This window comes from Canis lupus, chromosome 1 (genome assembly GCF_048164855.1).
Source record: "Canis lupus baileyi chromosome 1, mCanLup2.hap1, whole genome shotgun sequence".
Classification (NCBI taxonomy): Eukaryota; Metazoa; Chordata; class Mammalia; order Carnivora; family Canidae; genus Canis; species Canis lupus.
This window is the reverse complement of record NC_132838.1, coordinates 57,827,345-57,855,163: the sequence shown is the minus strand read 5'-3', so window position 1 is coordinate 57,855,163 and position 27,819 is coordinate 57,827,345. Positions and strand designations below refer to the sequence as shown.

At 39.3% G+C, this 27,819-nt stretch overlaps 2 protein-coding genes across 8 annotated transcripts in view; one reads left to right on the top strand and one right to left on the bottom strand.

Moving 5' to 3' along the window:
• TRAPPC3L (trafficking protein particle complex subunit 3L) overlaps positions 1–27,819 on the top strand; it is a 65,119-nt gene that overhangs the window by 22,577 nt on the left and 14,723 nt on the right. For 3 of the 5 annotated variants that reach the window (XM_072831559.1, XM_072831558.1, XM_072831560.1), the window contains 3 exons: positions 6,017–6,213; positions 9,472–9,569; positions 11,300–11,399. In XM_072831559.1, the coding sequence (XP_072687660.1) occupies positions 6,172–6,213; positions 9,472–9,569; positions 11,300–11,399 (240 nt within the window). In that variant the 5' untranslated portion in view covers positions 6,017–6,171. Of the gene's footprint in view, positions 1–3,777; positions 4,236–6,016; positions 6,214–9,471; positions 9,570–11,299; positions 11,400–27,819 lie in introns of all 5 variants that reach the window. The other 2 variants (XM_072831556.1, XM_072831562.1) reach the window with 2 other exon arrangements.
• CALHM4 (calcium homeostasis modulator family member 4) overlaps positions 1–27,819 on the bottom strand; it is a 55,558-nt gene that overhangs the window by 14,185 nt on the left and 13,554 nt on the right. Inside the window, exons 2-5 of one of the 3 annotated variants that reach the window (XM_072831492.1) lie at positions 17,111–17,252; positions 13,559–13,643; positions 12,640–12,754; positions 8,772–8,920 (exon numbers count right to left, since the gene is read on the bottom strand). Coding sequence is in view for 1 of the 3 variants with exons in the window: in XM_072831483.1 (XP_072687584.1) it covers positions 12,640–12,716 (77 nt within the window). In the remaining 2 variants the exon portion in view is untranslated. Of the gene's footprint in view, positions 1–8,771; positions 8,921–12,639; positions 12,756–13,558; positions 13,644–17,110; positions 17,253–27,819 lie in introns of those variants that run through there. The other 2 variants (XM_072831483.1, XM_072831505.1) reach the window with 2 other exon arrangements.

Genomic DNA, 27,819 nt, shown 5'->3' with positions numbered 1-27,819 from the left:
ATGCATTGAAAAGAATTTTCTGAATTAAAGAATTTAAGCAAAGAAGTACATAATGTATGACTCTATATAAAATTCTAAAAATGCAAATTCATCAATACAGACAGAGAATAGGCCAGTGCTTGCCTAGGGAATAGAGGAGGAGGAGTAAGAAGAGAGAGTACCAAAGGGCCTTAGAAAACTTTCAAAGGTTGTATCAATTTGTACTGATGGGGTTTTAATTTATGGAGGTGATTGAGTGATGACACGGAGAAGCCAATGCCATTGATAGGAGATTTCTTATTTTCATTTACGAAGAGAAGAGGGCATGCCAGGCCACAAGGGGAAGCATCAGGTTTGGTCAAGAGGCAGAAAGGAAGACAGAAGAGCCTCGGCCAGAGCTTTTATTGGGGTTTCCATAGTAAAGGCAAGGTAAGGCAGGGGAAACAGCCTAGGATTGGCTAGTTTAAATAATTCTGGTGGGCTTTGGGGCATAAGGGCTGTCACTGCTTGTCTAGTACCTGGTCCTGGGTTGATCTAGAGCAGGGGAAATATTGACTTGGTGTGTGAGAGGTAGATAAGAAGATGTTCCGGGTCTGATCACATGGGAGATATTAACCGCTTTGCCTGTTAGTGTGACCCTGTAATTAATGGATGCCAAATAGACAAAGAATCTAAGATAACATAGCTGAAACAAAGGTAATGGAAATGTTAATTATGTTGATTAATTTGATGGCTTTGGGGTTTATATGTATGCCAAAACTCATCAAATTTTATTTTATTTTTAAAATATTTTATTTATTTATTCATGAGAGACACATAGAGAGAGGCAGAGACACAGGCAGAGGGAGAAGCAGGCTCCATGCAGGGAGTCCAATGCAGGACTCGATCCCAGGACTCCAGGATCACTCCCTGGGCCAAAGGCAGATGCTTAACCGCTGAACCACCCAGGCGTCCCAAGACTCATCAAATTTTAAATCAATTCATATCTCATTAAAGCAGCAAAATTGTAAGCATAATTATTAAATACTTGAAATATAGGGTATAGATCATTCAAAAGCAGGAAATTAAAAGGGAATATTAACAGAAAAAGAGACTGTAAAGAAAGGGAAAATGATGGTAAAAAGAAAACACAAAATAACGGTAAAAATGAGACCAAACACATCAATAATCACATATAAAAAAATTTAAATACCTAATAATTACTGTGGGCTTAGGGACATGTCAGGCACAGTTATAAGAACTATGATGAGGGATCCCTGGGTGGCGCAGCGGTTTAGCACCTGCCTTTGGCCCAGGGCGCGATCCTGGAGACCCAGGATCGAATCCCGCATCGGGCTCCCTGCATGGAGCCTGCTTCTCCCTCTGCCTGTGTCTCTGCCTCTCTCTCTCTCTCTCTCTCTCTCTCTCTCTGTGACTATCATGAATAAATAAATAAAATCTTTAAAAAAAAAAAAAAGAACTATGATGAGATACTAATATCATCCTCAACTGGTTTACAGATGAGAATGTTATCCTCAACTTGCTTACAGGTAAGAACTTATTTTCATGAAAAGATTCAGGAAATTGCACAGGGCCATACAGAGATGGGTAAACTTAGCTCCAGAGTTATTAAAAAAATAGAGTCATACTGCTTACAAGGGACACACCAAAAACTAGACCACACACAAAGCATGAGAAATAAAGGCACTGAAATCTATATAACTGGGAATAATGATATTAAAAGAAGGCAAAACTGAACCCAAGGCAACAAGTGTCAAAAGGGCTAATTTGGGACACTCCATCATAATAAAAGGAACAATCCATTATGAAGATAGAGCAATTGTCAACTTGTATGTCTGTGTATGTAGTATCCCATCGCAGTATTTCCATTCCATTTCATTAGTAATGTCCAATAATGAAGAAACAGATGAATCAACTGCAGAAACAGAATGCTGTAGACGAGGGGTTGACCATCTAAGGCTCATAGACAAAACTGGCCAACTGCCTGTTTTCTTCGACTTGAGTTAAGAATGGTTTCTACATCTTAACACAGTTGGATGTAACAAAAAATTTGTTTAGTATTTTATAACATGTGAAACTGCATGAGATTCAAATCTCCATGTTTACAAATAAAGTTTTATTGGCACACAGGCACACCTGTTCCTGCTTTCCCATCACAATAGCAGAGTTGAGTGGTTGTGACAGAGTCCATATGTTTGTAGAACTTAAAACACCTACGCTCTGGGCCTTCTCAGAAGAAGTTTGCTAATCTCATCTAGAAAGGCTGTGAAAATAAATGAGCTAGAGTGACAGCCATGGATATGGATAAACCTTAACAAATAACTGGGAAGAAAAAATGCAAGCTGTAGGATATGTACAGTATGATAAATTATGTCATTTTAAAACAAACTGATGGGGCATCTGGGTGGCTCAGCAGTTAGGCATCTGCCTTCAGCTCAGGTTGTGATCCCGGGGTCCTGGGATTGAGTCCTGCATTGGGTTCCCCATAGGGAGCCTGCTTCTCCGTCTGCCTATGTCTCTGCCTCTCTCTGTGTGTCTCTCATGAATAAATACATAAAATATTTTAAAAAATAAAATAAAATGAAATGATGCTACATATTCTTTGCAGTTACTAACATATAGAGAATTTTAAAACATATATAGAAATAATAAATATCAAGTTCTATGTAGTGGTGACCACTGAGGAGGACAGAATAGAATTAAAGAGGGTGCTGGCTATTTCAACTGGATCAGCATTGCTTTATTGCTTACAACAAGACCTCAAGTATATCTAGCAACTTGTTCCATGGAACGTGGTAGTAAAAACCACATTTTCCTTGTGTTTATAATTTCATATTTTAAAAGTCCATGTAATGGAACATACGGGAAGTGAGGAAGAGAGAAGGAAATTGTAGACCAGTGTTTCAGGGAACAACGCAAGAAAGGATGGAGCACTGATAAATGAGAAGTCACTATTGGAGTATCAAAGTCTTGCCGTAAAGGAGTTTCTTGATGACAAATTCTTAATTTTTTATCGTTGTTTACAGTCAAAAGAACTAATGACTTCCTCAGGGGTCCTGTGTGTAACTCGTCAGTAATTGTGAATGATTACATCTATGATGGATCAATTTTCTTTGGGGTGTTACAACCAAATGGTCTTTTTGTTAAAGATAGCTTGCTGTCACCTGTCTATCCAACATATTAAATGTCTACTTGTCAGCGGAGACCCAGAGGCTCCCTGGCTGAGGACGTGCTGGCACACGGATAGGGAAATCAGATCTGACAGCTAGAGCAGTCCTCAGAGGGCTGGGGTGCTGAACATATTATCACTCATTTTATGTAAAGAAGTGTGGTTAAAATAAATGCGAAAGGCAGCTTTAAATAGAAAAAGAAATTGCAAAAAGGTAAGACACTCCTGAAGCAGATGTGATGGCTGTGTCTGATAGTTTGTGGGCAATCTCAGAGGACGATGACACAGCTGATGATGGATCAGTAGGGGTTCCCCTCTGTCAGCACCTCCCCAGTCTACTCAGCTGCCCAGGTACCTCCCAAGGGACCACTCTCGGGGACTGGCTCAGTTCATCGCTTCCTTGGGCTGGTCGGTTTGCAGTGCCCTATGATGCCATCGACCATTGCATCATTCTCCCAACCCTGGCTCCAAGTCTGTCCTAGGCTACCAAAAGAACTCTTAATAAAAGAGGAAAAGCTCCTCCTCTGCATTATTTTGAAATGATTCTTCTTCCCAGTTCACTGCCAAGACAGAAATTATCTACCAGCTACCTGTTTGAAACATACCCTTTGTACTTTCTTCTATTTAAGGGAAGAACGTGAAGAAAAGAAAGAGCCTGGAGCACACCAGCCTGCCTTAGATCATAAAGGCCACTGAAGGTTGGTGGGTTTCAGATTCTGGGACACAATCCAGTGTCCCAGCACCACCGGCTGCAGCTGTGTTCGTGCAGGCTGTGCCTCTCGTGCAGGAACGCCAGGCAGGGACTCCTTCCTCAAGCCTCATGGTCCTGGGTGAAAGGTCAGGAGAGAGGGGGAGGCCTGGCAGTCCAGAGGAAGAGCTGGCTTGTCCCAATGTGCCCACGATGTCCTGAATCCTCAAGGTGGCCATGATGTTTCCACACCACAGTCATTAGAGTTCAGTGAAACGGATTCCTGGACCACCACTCTCCACGCACCAAGCACACAGGCCTGTGCTGTTTTTCTCAGGACTCAGCACTGCCCCCACACTAGGCTCAGCAGCGTGCTCTCACCAAGCCTTCGTAGCCATTGTGAGTCCACCTCTAAATTATTTTGCTCTAACATAAGAGTGTGTACAGTAGAAAAAAATGTTTGATTTGGAGTCAGCAACTTGAGCCTAAATCCTTCCTTGTTGCCAACTCTCCAGCGGCTTTGAACAAATTTCTTTCTTTCTTTTTTTTTTTTATTGGTGTTCAATTTACTAACATACAGAATAACACCCAGTGCCCGTCACCCATTCACTCCCACCCCCCGCCCTCCTCCCCTTCTACCACCCCTAGTTCGTTTCCCAGAGTTAGCAGTCTTTACGTTCTGTCTCCCTTTCTGATATTTCCCACACATTTCTTCCCCCTTTCCTTATATTCCCTTTCACTATTATTTATATTCCCCAAATGAATGAGAACATATAATGTTTGTCCTTCTCCGACTGACTTACTTCACTCAGCATAATTGAACAAATTTCTTAACATGACTTTTAGATTCTTATCCTAGGACATGGCAATCAATTACAGATGGTAATTGAATTAGAGGGAGATAAAGTGAAAACCATGTTTTAAATTGTAAGCTTTACATAAATATAAGGTGGTGTTAATCCACCACCAAAAAGCACCCTTCGCCCCCCTACACCACCACCCAGCAAAACTGACTTTTCCTGGGAATAGTCATGGAATACAGGCATTAATAGGAATACCCTAAATATTGTGGAACCCCATTCAATATACACACGAGAAAAAACTACAGTAATTAGTGTTTCTATGGTGCATTATAATGTGTTTTATAGCACACATTATCTCTTTGATACTCACAATTATTCTGTGAGGTGGATATTATTATTGCCTTTTTGCAAATGTGGAAACTGAGCCATAGAGCAATAAAATAGCTTGTCCAAAGTCACTCAGCCAGTAAATGGTAGAACTGCAGCTCAGCCTGAGACTTCCAAATTCTCCTAGGCTCTTTCAACTCCACCACACTCTTTCAAAGTAGTGAGTAGTCTGTCTTTATACTATATACTTTATACTTGCTATACTTTATAGCAAGAATTTTCGAGAACATACAGGGCTCATTGACTCAGATGGTAAGAAGTAGGAAACTACTTTCTTTAAATTGAGTTTTAGGCTTCTGTTTCTGGAACAGTTTTGATCCTCCACACCCTGCAGCTGTCAAGATGAGGGAGTTTCTCGTTTTAACTTTAAATATGTATACTCCTACTTAAATAAAGAGAGGCTTCAGTAGCTAATATCTCAGGGACTACAAAAGAAAGCTGAGGGCTTGCTTTCTCTGCCAAAATCATTATACATTATTCAACTGTAGAACACTCATTTAGAGCAACAGTTTCACGACAAAAAATACTAATACCCCCAAATCCATCATTCCTTAAAACTGCTGCTTATGAAAACAAAAGTACCAAATATATTTGAATTTGGTAATCATGAAAGATGGGGGTGTGCGATACCTATTAGAGTTGTTGATTAGGTTTGAACCCAAGGGGTAGTACCTACAGATTGCTGATCCTGTCTCGAATTCACACAACAATCAATACAAAGACTGAATAATGCTAACAGTGAGATCTGTCTTGGATTGTGAAGGTTTCTGTTTGTGATTTTAGAACAATGCCTTGGCATGAGAGCAAAACACCACTCTTATATCCCTTGGGCTAAAGAATTTTCAGTAGCTGGTGCTTCTTATCTGACTTCCCACTATCAGCTTTTATGCCTCTAGATTACAACTTGTTCTCACCAGTGAAGCAATATTTGATCCGTGGCAAGAAACGTGCCTATAAGACAGTCCTGCTCATGATTGTTTTCCTCTACAGCCCAGCCAGGAGCAACAGCAGTAGGGTGCAGAAGTAGCACTCGTCTCAAAGCAAGAAGGAACTTGCAAAAAACGGAAGGACAGAGATTGATATGCCTCTAAGGTAAAAACCAGTGAAAAGAAATCGAAGATCACATTCTCCATCTATCAAGCACTATGTCTCGCCCTGCACACAGAAGACCAGAATACCATAAAATCGTAAGGTCTTTTTATAAATATATTCTCAAAGAAGGTTTTCTTCTACTTCAAGGAAAATGTTTTCTTGAATGATTTCTGATTTATTTTAAATGGTGACACTTATACATAGACTTTTTTTTTTTCAGTGGAGCAAAGGTGTGTTTAGTAGAGTGGATCATAAAAGACACCTCTGGGAACAGTACAATGATCTCTAACACACTGTGACAAAATAATTGATCCTTTATACATATTTTAGGGTTTTCTTTTGTGACTAATTAGCTCTATAAAGGGTCAAATTTATCTTTTGTGTCTGATAGAAAATATAAAAAGATGAAGCAATTCTTTGTATTTCTTACTTCAGAACTAGGAAATGAAATGTATGTGAAATATATATAAAATAGTGATTGTGTGTTAAATTAAGGGGAATAAATCAGCAAAAAAACCTCAGCATTAAAAGATTGCCTTTAGAAATATATTTCCTTGTCTCAAATGTAAGTATCTATTACTATAATTTGATATGTGCTATTAATCTTTCTGTATATTCCAAGCTCAGAGTTATTTTCAAAACTTAATTGTTTGCAGATTAGTTTTGGATAAATATTCTTTTATAATCCTCTCATTAGAAATTGCAGATGTGAAAATTTATCATTAAATTAAAGCTCTTTTAATTATTTCAGGAAACTGATGAGCATTGAATAAAATTAGGTAATTTCAGTTATGGGTACTTAGAGTTGTATGATTAACTGGCACATCCCAAATGGGAATGCTTGTAGATACCCCCTCTGGTATTCTGGGATCTTGACTTATTTTTATGTGAGGCTCTGAAATACTAAAAGATTTTGTAGAGTTGAGATATTGTACCTAAATCACTTCATTTATGTGTCAGTTAAAACACACTTTTATCCTAATATATCCAAAACCTCAAATAATTAATGGTGTTCTGTTTTTTATATGTGAAAATGACTTTTTATTGTTTTATGAACTATGTCAAATTTTATGTTGACATTTTCTGTGACCAGTAGTATGGATTTGAGACCTACTGGACATGTAGTTTAAGGAATCACCTTTTACTAGGATGCAGAATGGAAAATGGGCCTCATGGGTGTTGAACTTAAAATTCAGCTACGAGTCAACTGTAGTGACTACTCACCCATCAGAATAAGCGAGAAAGAGGAAGAAGAAAATGCCATGATTTCAGTTTGGTTATATTATAAATGGGCACAATGTTGAGGCTCTGGCATATGAGTAGGGTGTAATTTCATTTCCTGTTACCTCTTGGTCAAATTCTTCTATTTTTCTTGCTAGTGGCAACAACCACATTATTCTCTCTGTCTCTCCTTCACCTTTGCTTATTTTTATGCTGTGGTCTTAACCACATAACATAATTTATCTTCCGTGGTGGCTCCTTATTTGTTGAGAAGATACTTCATGTATAATTTACAGACATTTCTTATAGTGTATGATCAAGTTTTTCAAGTTAAATAAGAACAGAATTAAAATTGAATACATGTGACTCTTTAGTGATTTAACAATATTTATGTTAAAATCACTTGCTTTACATTTCTTCTTTTCTAGTAGAAATATTAATGTACTTATTATTTTCCTATACCTGATTCATATAGATTAGTCCTTGATGTAATGTCAATTAGTGTATATAATGTACATTCTACGCACACTTATGACATTTTGATTTATATTTTCAGTGTAAATTATATCCACATATGGACTTAATTTTTATAATTATTTAGATTCTATCCATTTAAAACTTATTTAGTTATTACAAACATTCTATCTGATTAAAGAAACATATTTGTTATGACATAAACCCACGTATATGGAAGTGGATTCTTGTGGTATTGGACAAATTTTGGAAGTATTTGGATCAAAATTATATAACATTTTGTTGAAAAAAATTTTTATTGGTTTGGTTAGCCATTTCTGAGGCTTGTGCCTTAAAAAAAAAAATCTTATCAGGTCTTATCTTACCCTCCATGTTAGGCTACCCAAGACACCTGAGTCTAGAGGTATAGACACCTCTTCTAACTGGAATCCACATTTACCTTTTCATGTAAACACAAGATTATGCTATGCACAGAATAAGATTATTTTAAACAGTGGATCCCTTCCCTCCCTCCCTCTCCCACCTACCTATTTCAAATAGGCCTTCTTTTGTGCATCTCAGAGATAATTGCTATGTCAGAGTGAAGCCTGCAGTCTCAGGTTCCACCCTGGCTCTGCCAGTTGATGGCTAGTTGGACAAGTCACTCATTCCTCCTGAGGCCTCATTCCCTCCTCTGTGGGACTGACAGCATTGGAATAAATTATCCCTAATATCTCCGGCCCTTACTTAGATAGTATTCAATAGCAGAAGCAAAATAGAGAGACTTTGTCAAGTGGATTGGTCGAGCTTTGTGTGTTCTGTTTCCCATTATTTTCAACCTCTCAATGCTAAACCAAACATAAATTATTCTTAGTCGTAGTTTTCATATTTAGTTCACTCTGAAAATAGGCCATATTTTGGAGATCTATAAGGAAAGTACAAATTCTCCTTTTTTCACTAAGTATAAAGAAAACAACACCTCACAAATTTGCTGCTACAGCTGGGTTTTCATCCTGCTGGCCTCCTTGGCAGATGTGGAACCCATTAGGGATTGTGCAGACTCATGAGAAGTCTCAACCAATTATTTCTTCCAACTGAAAACATGGTCAGCCAATACCAAAGGCCATTCTAGAACAACAGAAATTTATGTTGGCAATTATTCCTTTTTTAAAAACTTGCTCTGTGAAAATACCTTGCAAGCTATATAATATAGCAAATGCATACAAAGATTTCTCCTGTTAAGAAATTTATTTCATTTCAGGGATCCCTGGGTGGCGCAGCGGTTTGGCGCCTGCCTTTGGCCCAGGGCGCGATCCTGGAGACCCGGGATCGAATCCCACATCAGGCTCCCGGTGCATGGAGCCTGCTTCTCCCTCTGCCTGTGTCTCTGCCTCTCTCTCTCTCTCTCTCTCTATCATAAATAAAAAAAAAAAAAAAAAAAAAAAAAAAAAAAAAAGAAATTTATTTCATTTCACAGTGTTTTTTCTCATCAGCAATGGATCCAAATATGGGTACAACTTTTTCTCAAAAGTCAAAATTATTGCAATAATTAGGAGGGTGGAAAAAATATGAAGATGATCTCCAAGACTTCTTCTAATTGGAAAATTTGTTTAAAAAAATAGAGTAGCATATTGTCCATAGCTTTACCTGTAAAGTAAAACCAACCCTTTTTTCTCTAGAACAAAGATCTCTTTGTCCTCACCTATGGAGCACTGGTTGCCCAACTGTGCAAAGATTATGAAAAAGACGAAGATGTGAATAAATATCTAGATAAAATGTAAGTAGAAGTCTTTTATTCTCATGGAATGTATATTGTTTCCTCACATCCTCTGAATTTTGTCTGCTTCTAATGACTTTGCTTGCTCCACTTCATGAGCTCTTCTATTATTTCAATGAACCACATTTTAAAGCTGAACATAATTTCTGACAAATGCCATTTGGGTTGTCATAAAGTATAAAGTAAGAGAAAGGAAACTTTTTTTTTCTATGAAAACCAAGCATGGAATATATTCTTTTTAGGGAGAAATCATTTCTTTGCTAGTCAATTATAAGCAAAAGTATGGTAAAACAGACTGTTCTTTCAACAATGTGATGGATCATCAAACTGATTCTTTTCAGAAGTCTTTTGTTCTAATATAACCCCTTCTAATACAAATATGTGCTTATATAATACAGATTATCTGTGTAAGGATATGCAAAAAGAATGCTAATGGCAGTTGCCTGAGAGAACTTGGAGACAGGGTTATACATAGAAGAGAGATTCACTTTTTCCTATGTAGTGTTTTTATTGTTTGAACACTTTTACCATTGCTATGCTTTACTTAAAAATATATTAAAGGGAGAAATGCACTCCTTCCTTTTAAAGTCCATTCTCCTTGTATACTTCTGCATAAATTCAGCCTTTAATTTTCTCAGAGTAATTATATGATCATCAGATTATTGCTCAATAATAAAATATCTGTCAACATTTTTTAAACCTCTTAATTATGGATCCTGAAAAGGACTCTAACAGGGCAATGACTAGAGAGCCTGTATTAATAGAAGATTTAGTTAGAAAGGTTGAAGGTGAGATTTAGCCTAGTTGAGGCTCTACCCTATGAAACATTCCCTTTACACACTGTGGTGACTTTATCTTGGTGGGCCTTCTATTGCTCCGTTCAAATCATTTCACTTGTCTATGTACATGTGGTTGTGAAGTTAAAAGACAAATTTTGTGCCAGTTGTTTAGCAAAAGCAGTCTTATTCCTTTTTATTTCCAACATTAAGGTCATATTTGCTCAACTAGATTGAAAGTTCTTAGGTCTGTCTTGCCACAAGTGTCTGCTCAGCCATCTCAGCCGCATTATGACATCTCAACATTGTGCTTCAGGTACTACTCAACATTGTGCTTCAGGTACTACTGAATCCATTTGTAGTAGGGTGGAGCTAGCCCGTCATACAAATACTTTCCCCCAAGTCCCATGGATTCAGTTTCCCTAGAATGAAAAATGAATTTTTGGATGTTGCTTTTTTTTCCTTTTCGTTAAACTTCAAAGTTCTAACTGCAGAAAACTACACAGGCAATAAAAATAGATTTTTCTTTTCCCTTCTTCCTCTCCTTCTGGTGCTCATCCTGGACATGCCTGTCTTCTTACCATGATAACTATGCTAAGAGAAGAATGAGCAGCCATGTACCACATCTATAGCAGACAAGTTAGCTAGATGCTCATTCTGTTTCCATCAACAGCCACTGATGAGAAAGTTCTTTGCCAGTAAGAGATATTAGGCTACAAACACCAACCTCCTCTAACTTTACATTGTCAAATTTGGGCCAACCTTTCCTTTTCAGGCTTCTCTGCTCATAGGAAACTAGTTAATATTTCCCGGACAATTGCTCTCTGCCAATAGCCATTGGACTTGTCAGATTTGCTTTGTTACCCATGCAAATGCTAAATAGAGGACTCCATCCCTAAACATTGATAGAGTTCATTATTCAAATATTATTTACAGACCTTTCCTTCATCACAGGGGATATGGCATTGGAACACGGCTGGTGGAAGACTTTTTGGCTCGATCTTGTGTAAGAAGATGCCATAGTTATTCAGAAATTATAGACATAATTGCCCAGGTAAATGCATTTTTAGCTCTTTCAATATGTTTTGAAAATCTTTGACTTTCCTCAGTCTTGTGGTTTTCTGCTCTGATTGGATAGGCTCTATCTGTATTCACTATTAGGTGCTAAGAGATTCTGATTGAAACCATTTTATTTCAGCCCAGGAATAAAGCTATTGTGAACAGAGGAAAATGCTTTTAGGCATTTAAACATCTATAGATTTTTCTGGCCACACTAGGAAAAATATTTTGAGAAGGTAAATAGAAAAGGAGTGTAATAGGGCAACCTGGTAACATGCACACCCCAAACTGGTTTCTTTGTAATCACTTCAGCACACAGAGGAGGTGGTCGTTGGCTGCCTCAGAGAATGCAGTTGTAGCCATTTTATTCCCAGAACAATATTTTCCCAATTGAAAAATAAAGCTTCCTATAAAAGTATGTGCTCTAAGAACTTTCACAGCCCTGTTATATGAGAGACAACTTGGAATCACCTGAGAGTAGCTCAAATATCTTAGATAGAAGATGAGATCAGGAAATGCATCATTAGCCAAAATCCTTTTAATCTGCCAGCCTACAATTATTAAACTAGTGTTGTTGTTCATTTGTGGGAGACCTGGACAGTGTATATGGGTATCGGACACTTTAAGGTTCAGGTATACTGCCTCCAGGTTCCCACAACAGACCTATTAAGTTGGTCTCATTCTTCTCTTCTCTCCGGATCCTTAATATCATGATACATTGCCATCCTGACTTTTCATGTGAGTGAAAATAATAGTTCTACATGGTGCAATAATAGTTCTACATAGTGCTTTGTGACTCCAAATGCAGTTTTATGTATTTTTTGTTTTTTACCCTTACAGTATCCTTATGAAGTAAGCAGAGTAGGAGTTGTTCCCATTTTCCAGACAAGAAAACTGAGTCCCAGAAAGAATATGATAAAAATTGAATACTAGTATATACAAAAATTTATGCATTCAAAACATAATCCAAATGAAAGATTTTCCCCATTCTTGTAATGATTACTTTCATTATTTCATTTCATTTCTCATTATTTCATTATTTCATGAATAATGTGGATAAAATTGAAATCCAAGTTTTCCATTCTCTACACACACACAACAAATTTTGGTGAAGATGTGGAGAGATTGGAACCCTTGCACACTGTTGGTAGGAATTCAAAATGGTACAGCTACTATGGAAAACAGTTTGAAAGTTTATCAAAAAAAATTAAAAATAGAATTACCATAAGACCTACCAATCCCACTTCTGGGTATTTATCCAAAAAAAAATTGAAATCAGGATCTTGAAGTGATATGAGCACCTTATATTCATCACAGCACTATTCACAATAGCCAAGATGTGGAAACAACCTAAAACACAATTGACAGATGAATAAAGAAAATGTAGTATATACATATAAATGTGGTATATACATATAATGGCATACTATTCAGTCTTTAAAAAAAAGAAAGAAACATTCTGCAATGTGAGACAACATGGTTGAACCCAGACACAGAAAGACAAATACTGCATGATTTCACCTAGATGAGAAATCTAAATCTAAAATATTCAAATTCATAGACTCAAAGAGGGTTTCCAGGGGCTGTAAGGAAGAGGAAATAGGAAGTTATCAGCCAATGGGCATAAAGCTTTACTCAAGCAAGATGAATGAGCTTTAGGGGCTGTGGTACAACATTGTATCGGTGGTCAACAATAATGTATTGTACACTTACAATTATGTTACAAGGGTAGATCTCATGTTAAGGTTCTGATCCCATTTTTAAGAAATCTTAAAAGGAAGAGATCTGTTTGATATAAAACTAAGAACATGTAGAACATCACTTTCCAAATATCTCTCCTCTAAACTTTTTGTCTTCTTGATTTTTCTGATGTCACGGAAGTTCTTGTCTGCTCCTCCTGTCCTCAAAACACTGGGAACAAATCCACTTCCACTCCTTTGCAAGATCTCTTCTTGCAATGAAGAGAATATTTCCTCACCCTTACCCTTCTCTTGTGCATTGGGTTGTCTCCTGGCCTTTGCACTTTCCTTCAAAGGTCCAATTCCCTCCCTCTTAATCATTTTCACTACTCCAGCAAATGTTCTTTTACAAAATGTTACCAAATCCAGAAGCATTTTAACACAGAGGAAGGGCGGACCTTAGTTACATACTCACCCACTAATGTTTTGCTTGTGTGTGACAGCTTTCATTAAAAATCCGGCCTTCAGCAGCATTATTTCATTGATCCTTGTAAAGGCTCCTGAGAGGAGGCAGGTGTCAAGTGTTAGAATCAGTTTCAGAGAGGAGGGGGGAGCAGAGGAAATTCACCATAGTCACATGCTGCCCATGGAGCATAGCAGGGTCAGGAATAAAACCTAAACCTTGTAACTTTTTTTGGCTGCCCCCTCAGACTTTGCCCTTATACAGAACACCATCGTGGTCCTTGCATCCTCACCGTTTTTTTTTTTTTTTTTTTTTTTTTGACAAAGCTTTAGACCTCAGGTTGCGCCATCTAGTGGTCTGAAGAGAAATCCCATGACAGAGGTCAAATCACAAAAAAGTCTGTAATCAGGCCTTATATTTCATATAAAAAAGAGATGACAGGCTAATTCTAAAGTCATATCCCTGCAACATTAAAATGTATCCATTTTTAAAGTGTGATTTAATCACAAGTCTACTTTTTGTGGTGATTGCCTTAAAGTACTTTAAATTCTAAATGTAAATGTTTTTTTTCTAAATGTAAAATTAAATACAAAGATTGTCAGTAGCATTATAACGTGATGTTGAAAAACTATTAGTAATGCAGCGCCTTTCTTAAGAAAAGCTCAAAGTAATTACCACCTATTATTTTTTTCCCTTCCAAGAGTCTTGTGAAGTAAAAACGATAGCCACCGTTAGCCTCATTCTACTGATGATGTGATTGAGACTTGGGATGATGTCATCACAGTTACATAGTCAGAAAACCCAGCTGAAAATTTAATTTTTCTGGTCTTATTCCAGTGCATTTCCCCAAAATTAATTGTTTCTTTTAAACGTACATTTGAAGATTTTCTCCTGTTATGACCACTTTTCTGAGAAAATTGAAAATGTGGAATTCACAGTAGAGTCACTGTGGCTGCTTTTAGTTGTAGTACTGAAACACTGGAGCGTTCAAATGTAATTTAAGAGGCATAAATCTGGGATACCTGGGTGGCGCAGCGGTTTGGCGCCTGCCTTTGGCCCAGGGCGTGATCCTGGAGACCCGGAATCGAGTCCCACATCGGGCTCCCGGTGCATGGAGCCTGCTTCTCCCTCTGCCTGTGTCTCTGCCTCTCTCTCTCTCTCTCTCTCTGTGACTATCATAAATAAATAAAATTTTTAAAAAAAGAGGCATAAATCTTTCAGTTTATTATAAAAGCATGAATAAATAAATAAAAGATGAGAGAGACAGAGACAGAGAGAGAGAGGCAGAGACACAAGCAGAGAGAGAAGCAGGCTCTATGCACAGAGCCCGATGTGGGATCCGATCTCAGGACTCCAGGATCACGCCCTGGGCCAAAGGCAGACACTCAACCACTGAGGCACCCAGGCATCCCAAATAAAATCTTAAAAAAAAAGAGAAAAGAACTGGTACCTCGCTTTGGTCTAAGGTCTAAAACACACTTCCTTAGTTACATAAAAATATATTTCATTGTTTCCAAACACATCCACGACAAATGCTTTATTATTAAGATAAGCTAGAGATAACTTAATCTTTTGAAGTCAAAATGATTGTAAAGTTTAGACTTGATAAAAGATTATAACACTGCCTTTTAAAGTTAATTTAAACACAAGAATCTCTGACCCTCATCAGATGCAAAGTGATAATCTAACCAAATCTAATGTAGTGGAGATTAAGAGTCCACATCCTACTTAACCACATTCCCAATGTGTGACCCTGAGCAAGTCACGCAGCCTGTCTGAACCTCAGCTTCCCAATCTGTAGGTAGGACCTGTAGTTTCAGCTGTAGTTTTTCCAATTTTCAGGCTTTGCTTTCCATAGGCAAAATCTGGACATGGAACTATAATCATAAAGAGCTGAGTGTGATGGGTGTAGTTCCTTAGGCCTCCCTTGGAGCATCCATAATGTCTCGTTACTGGTGGTGTTTACAACTGCTCGCCTTAGCACAAATTCTGCTCATCAAAGCTGGGAAAGCTTTCCACTGTTGTTAGATCAATGTCATCATGATGTCATTATAAGGGATAGAAGGAATGTATAATTTTTCAGTATAAATATCACACCAGGAGTGTTGTTACAGAAAGATTAAATTTGTAGAAAAAATATATGATATATAAAAAATATAAAAAGACTTATAAGACTTGAAATTCTGTTCTTTAGGTTAAAAAACTGCCCTTAATATATTATCCCTGGAAATTCTGAAAGCAAAAATGAGATCTTTTCCTTTTAATAGTATAAATTGAAATTTTACCTTAACTAAATAATAGGAGTAATGATTTTTTTTTCTTTGGTGAGTGATGTAAAATCAATGAATAATTGAAAAGAAGTATTCATTGGGGGCAATATAAGTAAGGATGCCTAAAGCAGGGAGGAAACCTAATGGTGAATGTCAGAAGCAGGAACTTGAGGGCAAAAGATTTAGGAATATAATCCAGAGAGGAACTTGAATGGCAGAGGTTTTTTTTTTTTTTTTTAACTGGATGATCATTTTTAACTCAATAAATTGGTCCATTTAAGATTAGAGTTGAGACTACACAGAAAGATTCCAGTAAATCATACCGGTCTTATTTCTCTTACCTTGCTTCTGATATGAATGCACAAAACTACCATGGATGAACAGATACAAGTAATTCAAATATTTTCAAGCATAAAGCTCCTGAGTCATTTCAGGATGGTGGCATCTGCAATAGCCATAGAATTGCAATCTCCAATACCAATTTGTACTCAGAAGCACAAATTTTATGCTTCTACAAGGACATCCAAATCTGACTTTATTAGACATTTTCAGAGGGGTGTGTCATGGCTTGCTTGGAAGGTGGGTCAGTGAGGCCCCATCAAGAGACAGAAACCATACAATCATTTCAATCAAGAAGAATTAATATAAAGCATTATTAACTATTTATATGGAATTATCTTCTAAGAAAGGGAAAAAATGCTGAAGAATACCCTAGTGCTGAGAGAAACTACCCAATCCAGAACCACATTTTGAAGAGGGATCATCTTCCCAAGGCTGGGTTTCAAATGTCTTTGGAGGCATGTGATTACAGCTCATGGATGCTGGAAGAGGCCTTTGGGTTGTCAGGTTGAGATATGTGGGTAGGCAATTATGGATCAAAACTGGTAAACAGAACACCCCCACCGAGGTCTAAGTGTGCTGAAGCTGGCAGTGAGGAACCCATGGGAAGGGAGCGGGAGCTCAGAAGGGAGAGCCATTGGGGGTCCCATGTACCACCAGTCACCATTTCCAGCAGACAAGGTATCCCAGAGCCAGGAAGAGATGTCCGTCCTCCTGTCTGTCTACTTGGCAAAGGAGAAATATTTGCAACATCTACCTTCAGCATCACAAGCAATGCAACGAAGCCGAGAGGCATCATCTGACAACTGGCACAGAAGGCATGAGTCAGTGTGATTGTCACATACATTTATACATTTCTGTGGCTTTTAATTTTATTTATTTATTTATTTTAACATCGAGTGGGCTCGCGTTTGGCCCTATCCAAACTGCTGGCTCACACAGGAACTACTCTCACCTCTCAGGGTAACTCAGGCTGGCTGGGGGGAAGAGAGATGTGATAAAGGAAGCTGCATTCTTCTCTTAGCAGGGTGGTGTCAACTTCTTGCAAATGAAGATGCAAAACAGGCTGAAGAGCACCATTTTCAGTATGCAAACTTCTGAAATAAAAACTTTCTGTTAAACGCTGACATTTATTAAATACAGCTACTGCCTCTTAATGAATTTCTCTATGACCAAATCTGTTCTTTCTCCCATGACTATTAAATCGACTCTCTCTATTTCATTACTGTTCAAAGTGCCATTAAGTGACCTTACTGGCCAAAAACCCCAAACACGACTGGTGAGCTCTTCCCAAGAAGTCCAAAGAAGTGAGGTGCGTGGTGTAATGGTAGATTGGTGCTTAAGCCGCCACTTAGTGAAAGGTAAGTCTGGGACTCAGACTTACCATCTGTGTTAGGGTCTCATGAGCTTTAAATGGACCAGGTCCATTTTCTGAAATGTGCCAAAGGGTGAAACTTAAATTTTCTTTGTAGGAGGCAGGAGCTGCAGTCACAGTGAGTAAGCAAAAATGACAGAGCGACTTCAGGAACGTAAGGGAACCCACGATTACCCTTACTGAGAACATTTTTTATTGGGAAAAAAGAGCAACATGAGTCTGCATTTTAGCTTAATATCTCAGTCTGTGAAATGTAATTTTACTGGGTTTTGTGCCTGCTGATCTCCCAAGAATTTCCTGTTGACCGGCTTTTTTGGCGTATATTTCTGTCCTCCATCTAACTACCGCCAAAGCATTGTGCAAAGAATGGAAATTAATACAGGGTTTTCTTGAGTTGCTTTGAGTTGATGCTGCAGTGAGATTATCTTTCATTTCTGGGAAATCTCATTGCCCCATCCCATCTGGTAAGCTTTTCAAAGGGAGGGATAATTTCAGACATTCTTGGGGTTTGGCCCACAGTGTCATGGCAAAGCAGTACATGGTAGATGTTCGTTAGAAACTGTCGAAGTGAATTTGGAAAATATTTGCAGATCTTTTCATTCAAGGGCACACTGTTGCTCCTCCTCTTCTGTCCAGGAGAGGGCAGTGGTCCACACTCATCTCCAAATTAAAGCCTCCCCCTCCCTCCCTGGCTCCCACCAGCTGTAAAAGCTCTTTTATTTCCAGCGATATTTACTGCATTGAAAATCCAGTGCTCCAAAAGTGTGGTGGCTCACGACGGCCGATCTGCAATAACACGATTTGAACTGCAATGGGATCCTGGACAGGAAAAGGGCTGATTCTTGTTAAATAATGGACAGTGAACTCAACTTGGTAATTTTATGGAAACATTTCGGGGCTTTTTTGCCACTATTTATGAGTGTAGCATGTTTCAGGAGAAGAGAGATATTCGGTCTTGCTACATTGAGGTCAACTGTGATCACAAAGTGCAAGGAGGATCCCTGAGTGGCTCAGCGGTTGAGCACCTCCCTTCCGCCCAGGGTGTGATCCTGGAGTCCCAGGATGGAGTCCCACATGGGGCTCCCTGCATGGAGCCTGCTTCTCCCTCTGCCTGTGTCTCTGCCCCCCTCTCTCTGTCTCTCTTTGCATCTCTCATGAATAAATAAATAAAATCTTTGAAAATAAATAAATAGGTAATCAAATCATTAGATATTAAATTTCACTTAACTGACTCAACAGGCATCTATCACTTCCAGTTTATTCTAAGAGCAGATAGAAAATACAGTTATACCTTTCTCTAGTCTAAGAGCTAAAAAAGCATCTCCTTAGTTGTACAAAAGTGTTTTTCATACTTTCCAAACCTGTTTGTGGTTAAGATTTCATTATTAAGAGAAGCTAATTAAAGATAAAATTGATCATTTAAATAAATCATTTCCATTAATTATGGAAAATATTTGAAATGTATCCTGAACTTCATCATGGAGCCGAATTGTGTTGGATAGATTCCTTTATGCCACTGGTTGGTGGGTTATGTTGGGTCATAGTGGTTGATTGTAAGGATGTTCTGGGACACAACAGATAGGCCTCATGGCAGAGCAGAAATCAGGAAATCCCCCATCTACCGTGTCATGTAGGCGTCTGTGGCTCCTTGCTTCAGTCCTTGTCATTTTGGTGACTCAACTATTCTCTGCCTCTTTTGCTCTTGCAGTTACCTTCTGACATCTTTCTATTCTTTATTTTCTCCACCCGTGTCAGACTCTCTGCCTCAGGACATTTGCTTACTCTCCTTTACTCCCTTCTCTCTGGGTGTCTTTTGTTTTCTGTGACTCTCTGTGTCTTATAATCAAAGTTCCAGAAAAAGCCCCTAATCTGTGGGGTAGATCACTTGCCCTCTGTGGGTAGAGCTTCCATCCACGCATCTTCCAGCCTGTATCAAACTGTGGGCAGACTGCCCCAGCTCTCAGATGCCCTTCTAGTCCATTACCTATGGCCAGAATGGAAGTAGAATGAGTCACAGAGCCTGGCCATCATAGGGAGCCCCCCCAGGAAGGGGATTTGGGTATGAAAACATCCTGAAATTTCTCAAAATGGAGCAAAGCAATTGGTAAAGACCTTGCTCTTCCTGTCTGGAGATTAGCAACATTTATTTATGAGTCTTCTTTACCTGTGAACCCTCTGCTCATATTTGTCTTACTAATGTTGGAATTTTCCATTGTTCCAGAGGCTAGAATTCCCATATAGAAGAGTGTGGCAGGCTCCATGTAGCATGTGAAGTATAAGGTTTTGAAATAGAATTGTCCTTGTTATATGTTTTGCAGGTAATAATCAAGTAAGAAAACTTAAAATACTTCCTCTGGGAAGCAATTTAAGCCAAATCACATTATTTGTTGTAAATAAATATTTTATTTCATTTATTTATTTTTAAAGACTTTATTTATTTATTCATGTGAGACACAGAGAGAAAGAGGCAGAGACACAGGCAGAGGCAGAAGCAGGCTCCATGCAGGGAGCCCTATGTGGGACTCAATCCCGGGTCTCCAGGATCACACCCTGGGCTGAAGGCGGCACTAAACTGCTGAGCCACCGGGGCTGCCCGTAAATAAATATTTTAGACCATTAGCCAAGAGTGGGGCAGACATTTCTTAGAACAGTAAACTTAGAGGGCTGCTTCGTCCAAGGGAGATAGCCAGATTTCTTCTGAGAAAAATGATGCTGTGCTGCAACAGACAGTATTAGGTTTTCTTTTGAATTTCTTATAAAGGAACCAATCATAGAAGTTTGTTCTGATCCTCTAATCCCATGGGCTTTTTGCTTTTGTTTCTTTTTCTAAATCTTTTTCAGTCCTTTCTCTTGGCATTCTGTTTTTTTTTTTTTTTTTCTTTAGAGAACATTACCAGAGATGACCTGATTTTTTTATGTGAATAGGAAAACTGCCCAAGTGAAATGAGCTTGAACCAGGCCATTCAAGACAGAGACATCAGAGTATCTTAGGTGTCTTCTTTCTCTTAAAAACATAGCAAAACAAAACAGGTTTTGTTCCTTATGCTTCTGTATTTTACTTTCCTTCCTTTAAAATTTTTAAAAAGATTTATTTATTAGTTATTTTAGAGAGAGAGAGAGAGAGAGTATGCATGTGGGGGGGCAGAGGGAGAGAGAAAATCTCAAGCAGACTCCCCACTTAGCCTGGAGCCCTCTGTGGGGCTTGGTCTCACGACCCTGATGGGATCATGACCTGAGCCAAAATCAGGATTCAGATGCTTAAGCAGTTGAGCTACCCAGGTGCTCCTCCTTCCTTTTTCTTCTGATTATATTTGGCTTCTTTCATTTTCTTTTTTAAATTTTTATTTTTTTTAAGATTGTATTTATTTATTTGTCAGAGGGAGAAAGAGAAAGAGAGAGAGGGCACAAGAAGGTGATGACCGGAGACAGGGAGTGGGAAAGCTGACCAGAGAGCCCAATCCCAGGACCTTGGGATCATGACCTGATGGGAAAGCAGACGTTTAACCAACTGAGCTACCCAGGTGCCCCGGCTTCCTTCATTTTCTAAGCATTGTACATGTTTAAAAGGAATACTTTTCCTAAAAGGCATCATATTTCACAATTCTGGGTGTAAACCTAAGTGTACTGCTCCCAGTACAATGCACAACATTCGAATTGTGTCAACATCCTAGTTCTGTGCACACAATCAGGAGACTTTTTTCTGTCCTTTGAATGTTTTTTAACCAGGGAAAAAATTTAAATATCAATTTTAAAGTTGCCTCTGTTCCCACCCACCCCCACTTCCCCTGTCTTCCCCGCATCCTCGCACCCACACATACACTCTCCTTCTTATACACAACATACTAAAGGGATAGACTGAATGGCATAGGATAGAGGGAAACCTGGAGCCCTTTTATTACTGGGCAACCTCTGCCCTTTGTTAAAATCTCCCATTGATGGTTGAGGTCTGGTCTTTGCTGATGATCCTCTCAAAAGATGACTCATCTCATCACGGCTGGGAGCACCTCACTGCCCCTGCTCTGCTGTCAACATGACCAGATGATATGTCCTGATCCAGCCTCCTTGCTTCCAGGATACAGAGAGGAGGCTCTGGGCTCCCCACACAGATACTAATGGAGGGAAACTTCCCCTCAGATCAGATCTGCTCCACCTTGGGCAGCTCAGTGCTGTACTCAAGATAATCTCTAGGCAATCTGGATAATTCAAGGTGAAGATTGGGGAGAGGGTGCAGGGTGGCTACCACTTACTTCACCTACATCAGACAGCCAACAGTCATGACTGTCAATTCAAAGATTCCCCCTTCCCCGCCACCATCCTAAAATACGTTGGTGTCTTGCCATTGTTTGATACTAGAATACTCTGTAAATAGATGTTTGAGAATGTGGCCATTATTGTATGTGCCTCCCACCCCCACCCAGAAGATTGAAGTCAGAAACTGAGGTATTAGAACACAGGGTCCTCAGAGTCTAGGGGGAAACGAGTAACGGGTCTGGACAGAAGTAGAGTGTGAATGTTCACAGGCGACAGGGTGTAACTGGAGACCAGGTCACAGAGCGCTGTTCCCGGTGAGGAGCAGGTGGGGCTGGATCCATGGGAGAGGGCACTGGAGGGGACCTCACCCTCGCCCTCCATGCTGTTCTAGGGTTACACTTCCTTCCATCCCTCCCCCAACAGTGGAAGCTAATCAGATTAAGCCTAAACAAGGTTGGTTTTTTTGGTTTTTGTTTTGTTTTGGTTTTTGTTTTTGCTATTAATCACCATTTTTCAAAGGCTAACTCACACTGTAGTGTTAGGGACCTATTCAATTGCTTTCCTTTTTCCACTTTTTCCAACAGATGATATTAAAATAAGTGGGAGCCCTTGATAAACAGGGGTTGAATTCCATGGAAGTCACAGCACTGCACCACACAGCATTCCAGAGAAGGCTGGCCTCACAGCCAACTGAATGTCAGGCCATTTTCTTACTTAGTAACATTTTTGAGCAGGGAAGAAGGGAGTGGAAAAAATTAAATGAAAAGAAAAACCCTTTATAGTCATAAAATCCTCAGTATTTAAACAAATGAATATTAACAGCAAAAGGAACCCGTCGAATATTTTGAGAAATCTTCCCATTTGGGCCAGAAATATAACAGGTACCTTATTAAAAATCAGAAGCTTGTTTAAAGAAATAGAAACGTTTGGGCCTAACTCCCCTGTCTGAGTAGCCAAGAACTGCCTTACATAAACACCCACTCACTTGGTCTATTCCCCTTTGTACCTCTGGGAGGGGTGAAAGAAGAAAGGCGTAGGAAGTTTTCTTTTGTGGAAGAGCCTGTGTGCAGAGCCACAGGGTCTGTGGATCCTGTGGACGGCCTGGGCCTAACCTAGCAGACCACATCAATTAGCCACGGCCGAGTTCCAACAGGAAAGCAGGGCACCTGGGCGAAGATTACCCCTAAGCCTTTATTACGACGACGCTTGAGTAGTAGTGTTTTTCCTTTAGTTGCAGAGAAGTGTTTCTTAAGGCTCAGCTGTCAGCAAATTCTGCAAGTTATCCCCTCTTACCGACGAATGTCCATCTTCCAGTTCTGTGTATGATCAGGTCTTATAGGAAATCTGGCTTTAAATCTAGGCACCTCATCTCCTTGGCACTGTTACCAAAGGTGCTCCAGGGGAAAGTCTTCAATGTGCCAGATATCTCAGCACATGAAAACCTCGGCTGTCCTAACTTTGCGTTAGAGTCTCCTTTTTAGTCCTATTTCTTAACTCTTTTGGATGAGATTCATAAGAGCCTGACTTAGGAAACAAACTGAAGTATGCAGATTGAAAATAGGAGCATTTTGTCCCTGTAACTATTTACAGTGAAATTCCTTCCCAGGAAATGAAAATGGCCAAGGGAATACTCTGGGGAACCAAACCCCAAGGGCTGAACAAGGTCTGTCTGGGCCTGATGATTCAGAGACTTATCTGGAAGACAGCCACACTTGGGAGCCTCCTTGCTCAGTGTTCTTTTTTTTTTTTTTTTTTTTTTAAGATTTTGTTTATTTATTCATGAGACACACACACACACACACAGAGAGAGAGAGAGAGAGAGAGAGGCAGAGACACAGGCAGAGGGAGAAGCAGGCTCCACGCAGAAGCCCAACGTGGGACTCGATCCTGGGACTCCAGGATCATGCCCTGGGCCAAAGGCAGGCACTAAACCGCTTAGCCACCCAGGGATCCCCTAGCTCAGTGTTCTTAATTCATGTCAGAAGTAAGATTTTGTTCAGACTTGCCCTGACCTCTCAGTGATGCTCCAGAGTAATGGTTCTCCATTTTTACTGCTTCATAGAATCACCTAGAGCTTTAAACAAAAAAAAAAAAAAAAAAAAAAAAATTCCAGATGCCCAGACCCTCCCTACTTTTGACCAATTGAGTGATGGTCTCTGGAAATAAGACCCAGGCATCAGGACTTTCAAAATGCTCCCCAAGTGATTTGCATGGGCTTTCTCTGCTTTAAAGCAAAAGTATGCCAACTGTGTCCCTTGGTGAGTGCTCTAGGGTGATTGCTGTAAATGCAAGGAGGTATGTGAGGGCTGCCACTCCTCCAGGCCCTCACCCCCAATTCTTCCAGAGTTACCTCTCATTCGATCTCTTCTAAGTGTTTCCAATAAAATAAAATGTCATTGGGAAAAAAGTAGATAGTCTTGATTGAAACAAAGGCCACCCCACCAGCGGTTGGGATGACTAGCTTATCTCATGGGGAAGAGGTAGGAAGAGAAACTGGGTCTTCTAGGACATTCACTCCAAAGAAGATTGAAATTGATCAAACACTGGTTTGTGACTGTATATTTTTATTAACAGCTTATTTCCTATGCAGAGTCAGTAAGACCCACTTATAATTAGCCAGATGTTTAAGGAAGTAAGCTTTTTTTAAGCACTGATTACTATCCCTCATGTTTCCTCCCATTATTCAAATACAAAAAAAAACCCCCAAAACCCTGGGAGAAAGAATCTTGTTCTGTTGATACCATCAGCAATCATTGTTTATGCAAATGCAAATCCGTTCATGTTACAATCTAGGAATAAAATGTTCTTACAGTGCAACTAATAACTGTTTTATGAGTTACGTACTCTGTCCAAAGATGTAATACATTTTGAGGTATTCTTTTTTTTTTTTTTTTTTTTTAGGATTTTATTTATTCATTTGAGAGAGAGTGTGTGTGCTCTAGCAGGGAGGAGTGGTGGGGAAAGTGAGAAAGAATCTGAAGCCCATTCCGCTTTGAGCACTGATTCCAATGTGGGGCTTGATCCCACAACCACGAAATCATGACCTGACCTAAAACCAAGAGTCAGATGCTCAACCTACTGTGTCGCCCAGGCACCCCTTGAGGTTTTTTTCTTAAGCAGAATGACTCAGTAATACGCCAACACGAGACAACATTTCTGTGGTGGAAGTTAAAAGATCGGACAAATCCAGGTCCAAATTTAGGCTCTATTCTCTTAGGCTTAATCTTGACCTTTTTAAACTTCGGTGTTATTCATAAAAATAGAAACAATAATACCATCTCCCCAGGACGCTTGGGAAATTTTTAATATAAATTACACGTAAAGTATCTATCACATGATAAGTTATCAATAAACATTAATTCAGTCTTCCCTCCTTAGTGGAAGAGCAAAATTTAGAATGTGATCTCAGAACTCAAGTGTTCTTTCTGCATAACTCAGCTTTAACCAACTGAACATAGAAAATTTTATTTGAGGGGCACCTGGGTGGCTCAGTTGGTTAAGCATCTGCCTTCTCCCTTGGGCTCAGGTCATGACTTCAGAGTCCTGGGATTGAGCCCCCCACTCTGCAGGGAGTCTGCTTCTCCTTCTCCCTCTGCCCCTCTCCCCCTCCTTGTGTGCTCTCTCAAGTAAATAAAATCTTGTAAAAAAAAAAAAAAAGAAAAAAGAAAATATTATTTGAAGCTGCCTAAGAGCAGATTTCCTTCCAGACTCAAATAGGACATTTTATATTTGTAATAAATATGTTCCAATCCCAGAAGGGATTAAAATCAATGCTCTTGATCAAAATCTTACTCGAACAGGTATAAGTTTAAAGTTCTGGCACTTGTCTTGCTTGGAGACCCCTTTCTGGGGCTTCCCTCCATGCTCAGGCTCCAGCCTCAGTAGCTCAGCTTGTCCTCCTGTCTCTCTTAAAACCTCACTATGTCCCAGTACACAGTTTGGGCTTCATTAAGGTTTAGATTAGAACTGGAACCAGATCCTTCCTGATGTCAGTGCCTCAGGAGGGGCTGCTAGGCTCCCTGGGGAACGCTGGGCAATGATGGGATTGAGAAAAATATTTGAGAATCAAGACAGCAACCACACAAAGATCTTCATCTTTGCAGCTGCCACATAAGTGTGTGGATCCCCTGTTCCTTGCTGTTTACCTCATAGGTCTGGGGCTACACATGTCAAAAAAATCAAGGATTGACTGTATTCTGGTCACATGGACAGGTGGAGAGAAAGGAGAGGGTAGGAATAGATGAAATGAGAATCCAGACCACAAGATTAACTTCATTTTTAAAAATTATTATTCAATTAATGGAATTCCAATAAAAGTATAGCAGTGGTTTAAAGGTTCTGAATCCCGGGATCCCTGGGTGGTGCAGCGGTTTGGCGCCTGCCTTTGGCCCAGGGCGCGATCCTGGAGACCCGGGATCGAGTCCCACGTCAGGCTCCCGGTACATGGAGCCTGCTTCTCCCTCTGCCTGTGTCTCTGCCTCTCTCTCTCTCTCTCTCTCTCTCTCTCTGTGACTATCATAAATAAATAAAAAAATTAAAAAAAAATAAATAAAGGTTCTGAATCCCAAACCATAACATTTCTTGAAAATCATGTAATGTAACAAGGAGAATACGAGGAAATTCACAGGCCCACTTTCTTGAAACAGAAGAAAATGTTTCTCCATAATGAAAGAGTGTAGCTTGGAGCAGGGAAAACCTCTCTGAAGGCATGTCTAGTAGCATTATTGGACTTTAAAGATGTGAAAATACAGGGCACCTGGGTGACTCGGTGGTGAAGCGTCTGCCTTTGGCTCAGGTCATGATCTCAGGGTCCCTGCTCAGCAGGAGGTGAGCTTCTCCCTTCCTCTGCCCCTCCCCCCCCCTCATGCTCTTTCACACTCTCTCAACTAAATAAAATTTAAAAAAACAAGATGTGAAAATATAGACAAAAACATCATGTTAGGAAATCAGGGTGACATTGAATTTTTCCTCAGCAACATTCAGTAACAAAAGAAAACAGAGTAACACTTAACATACACCCAAGTAGAAAAAGTGTGAGCCAGCTAAGCGGTCCTTCAAGTAGAGAACAGGCCAACATTTGAATATCTAAGAATTCAGGGAATAATATTCCCTGAGAACCTTTTCTGAGGATGATCCTAGAGAGTACAATCCAGGCAAGCAGGAGCTGATTGGCAACACTTCAGTAGAAAACTGAGGTGAGCATAATTTATTTCATTGCATAACTATTGTGAAAAATTTCAAGCATACACAAATTTAAAGAGAATGTATTATAAATCCCATGTACCATCTATCCAGGTTCAGTAAGTATCAATCTTTTGCCAATCTTGTTTCATCTTTTAGCTACCCTCCTTTTTTGTGCTGAAATATTTTATTTTTTTAAAGATTTTATTTATTTATTTGAGAGACAGAGAGAGAGAGATCACAAGCAGGGTGATGGTGGAGGGGGCAAGGTAGAAGCAGGCTCCCCACTGAGGAAGGAGCCCAACTGAGGACTCGATCCCAGGACCCTGGGATCATGACCTGAGCTGAAGGCAGACGCTTAACTGACCCAGCCACCCAGGTGCCCCTGTGCTGGAATATTTTAAAGAAAATTCTAAAAAAAAAAAAAAAAAAAAAAAAATTCTAAACATAAATGCTAATTTACACAGAAACATTTCAACATGCATCTGTAACTAATAAGGACTTTTTAAAAGCTATAAACCACCATGCTATTATTATACATAACATGGTATATATTTTATATACATGTGTTTAGCTTATAATATTATTACAAATAATTCCCTGAAGTCATCTAATACCCACTTAATACTCATTTGTGAATATTTCCCTAAATATCGCAAAGATATTCTGTTATAGTTGGCTGTTTGAAACAGGTTACAATAAGATTCATATATTGTTTTTGGTAGTTAAGTCTCTTGTCTCTTTTTTTGTCCTTTTTTCATGTCATTGGTCTGTAGAAAACTGGGTCATGTGTCAAAGAGAATGTCCTGTATTGTTGATTTACTTGGTTGCTTCCTCATTAACTTGTTTTCTTTGAC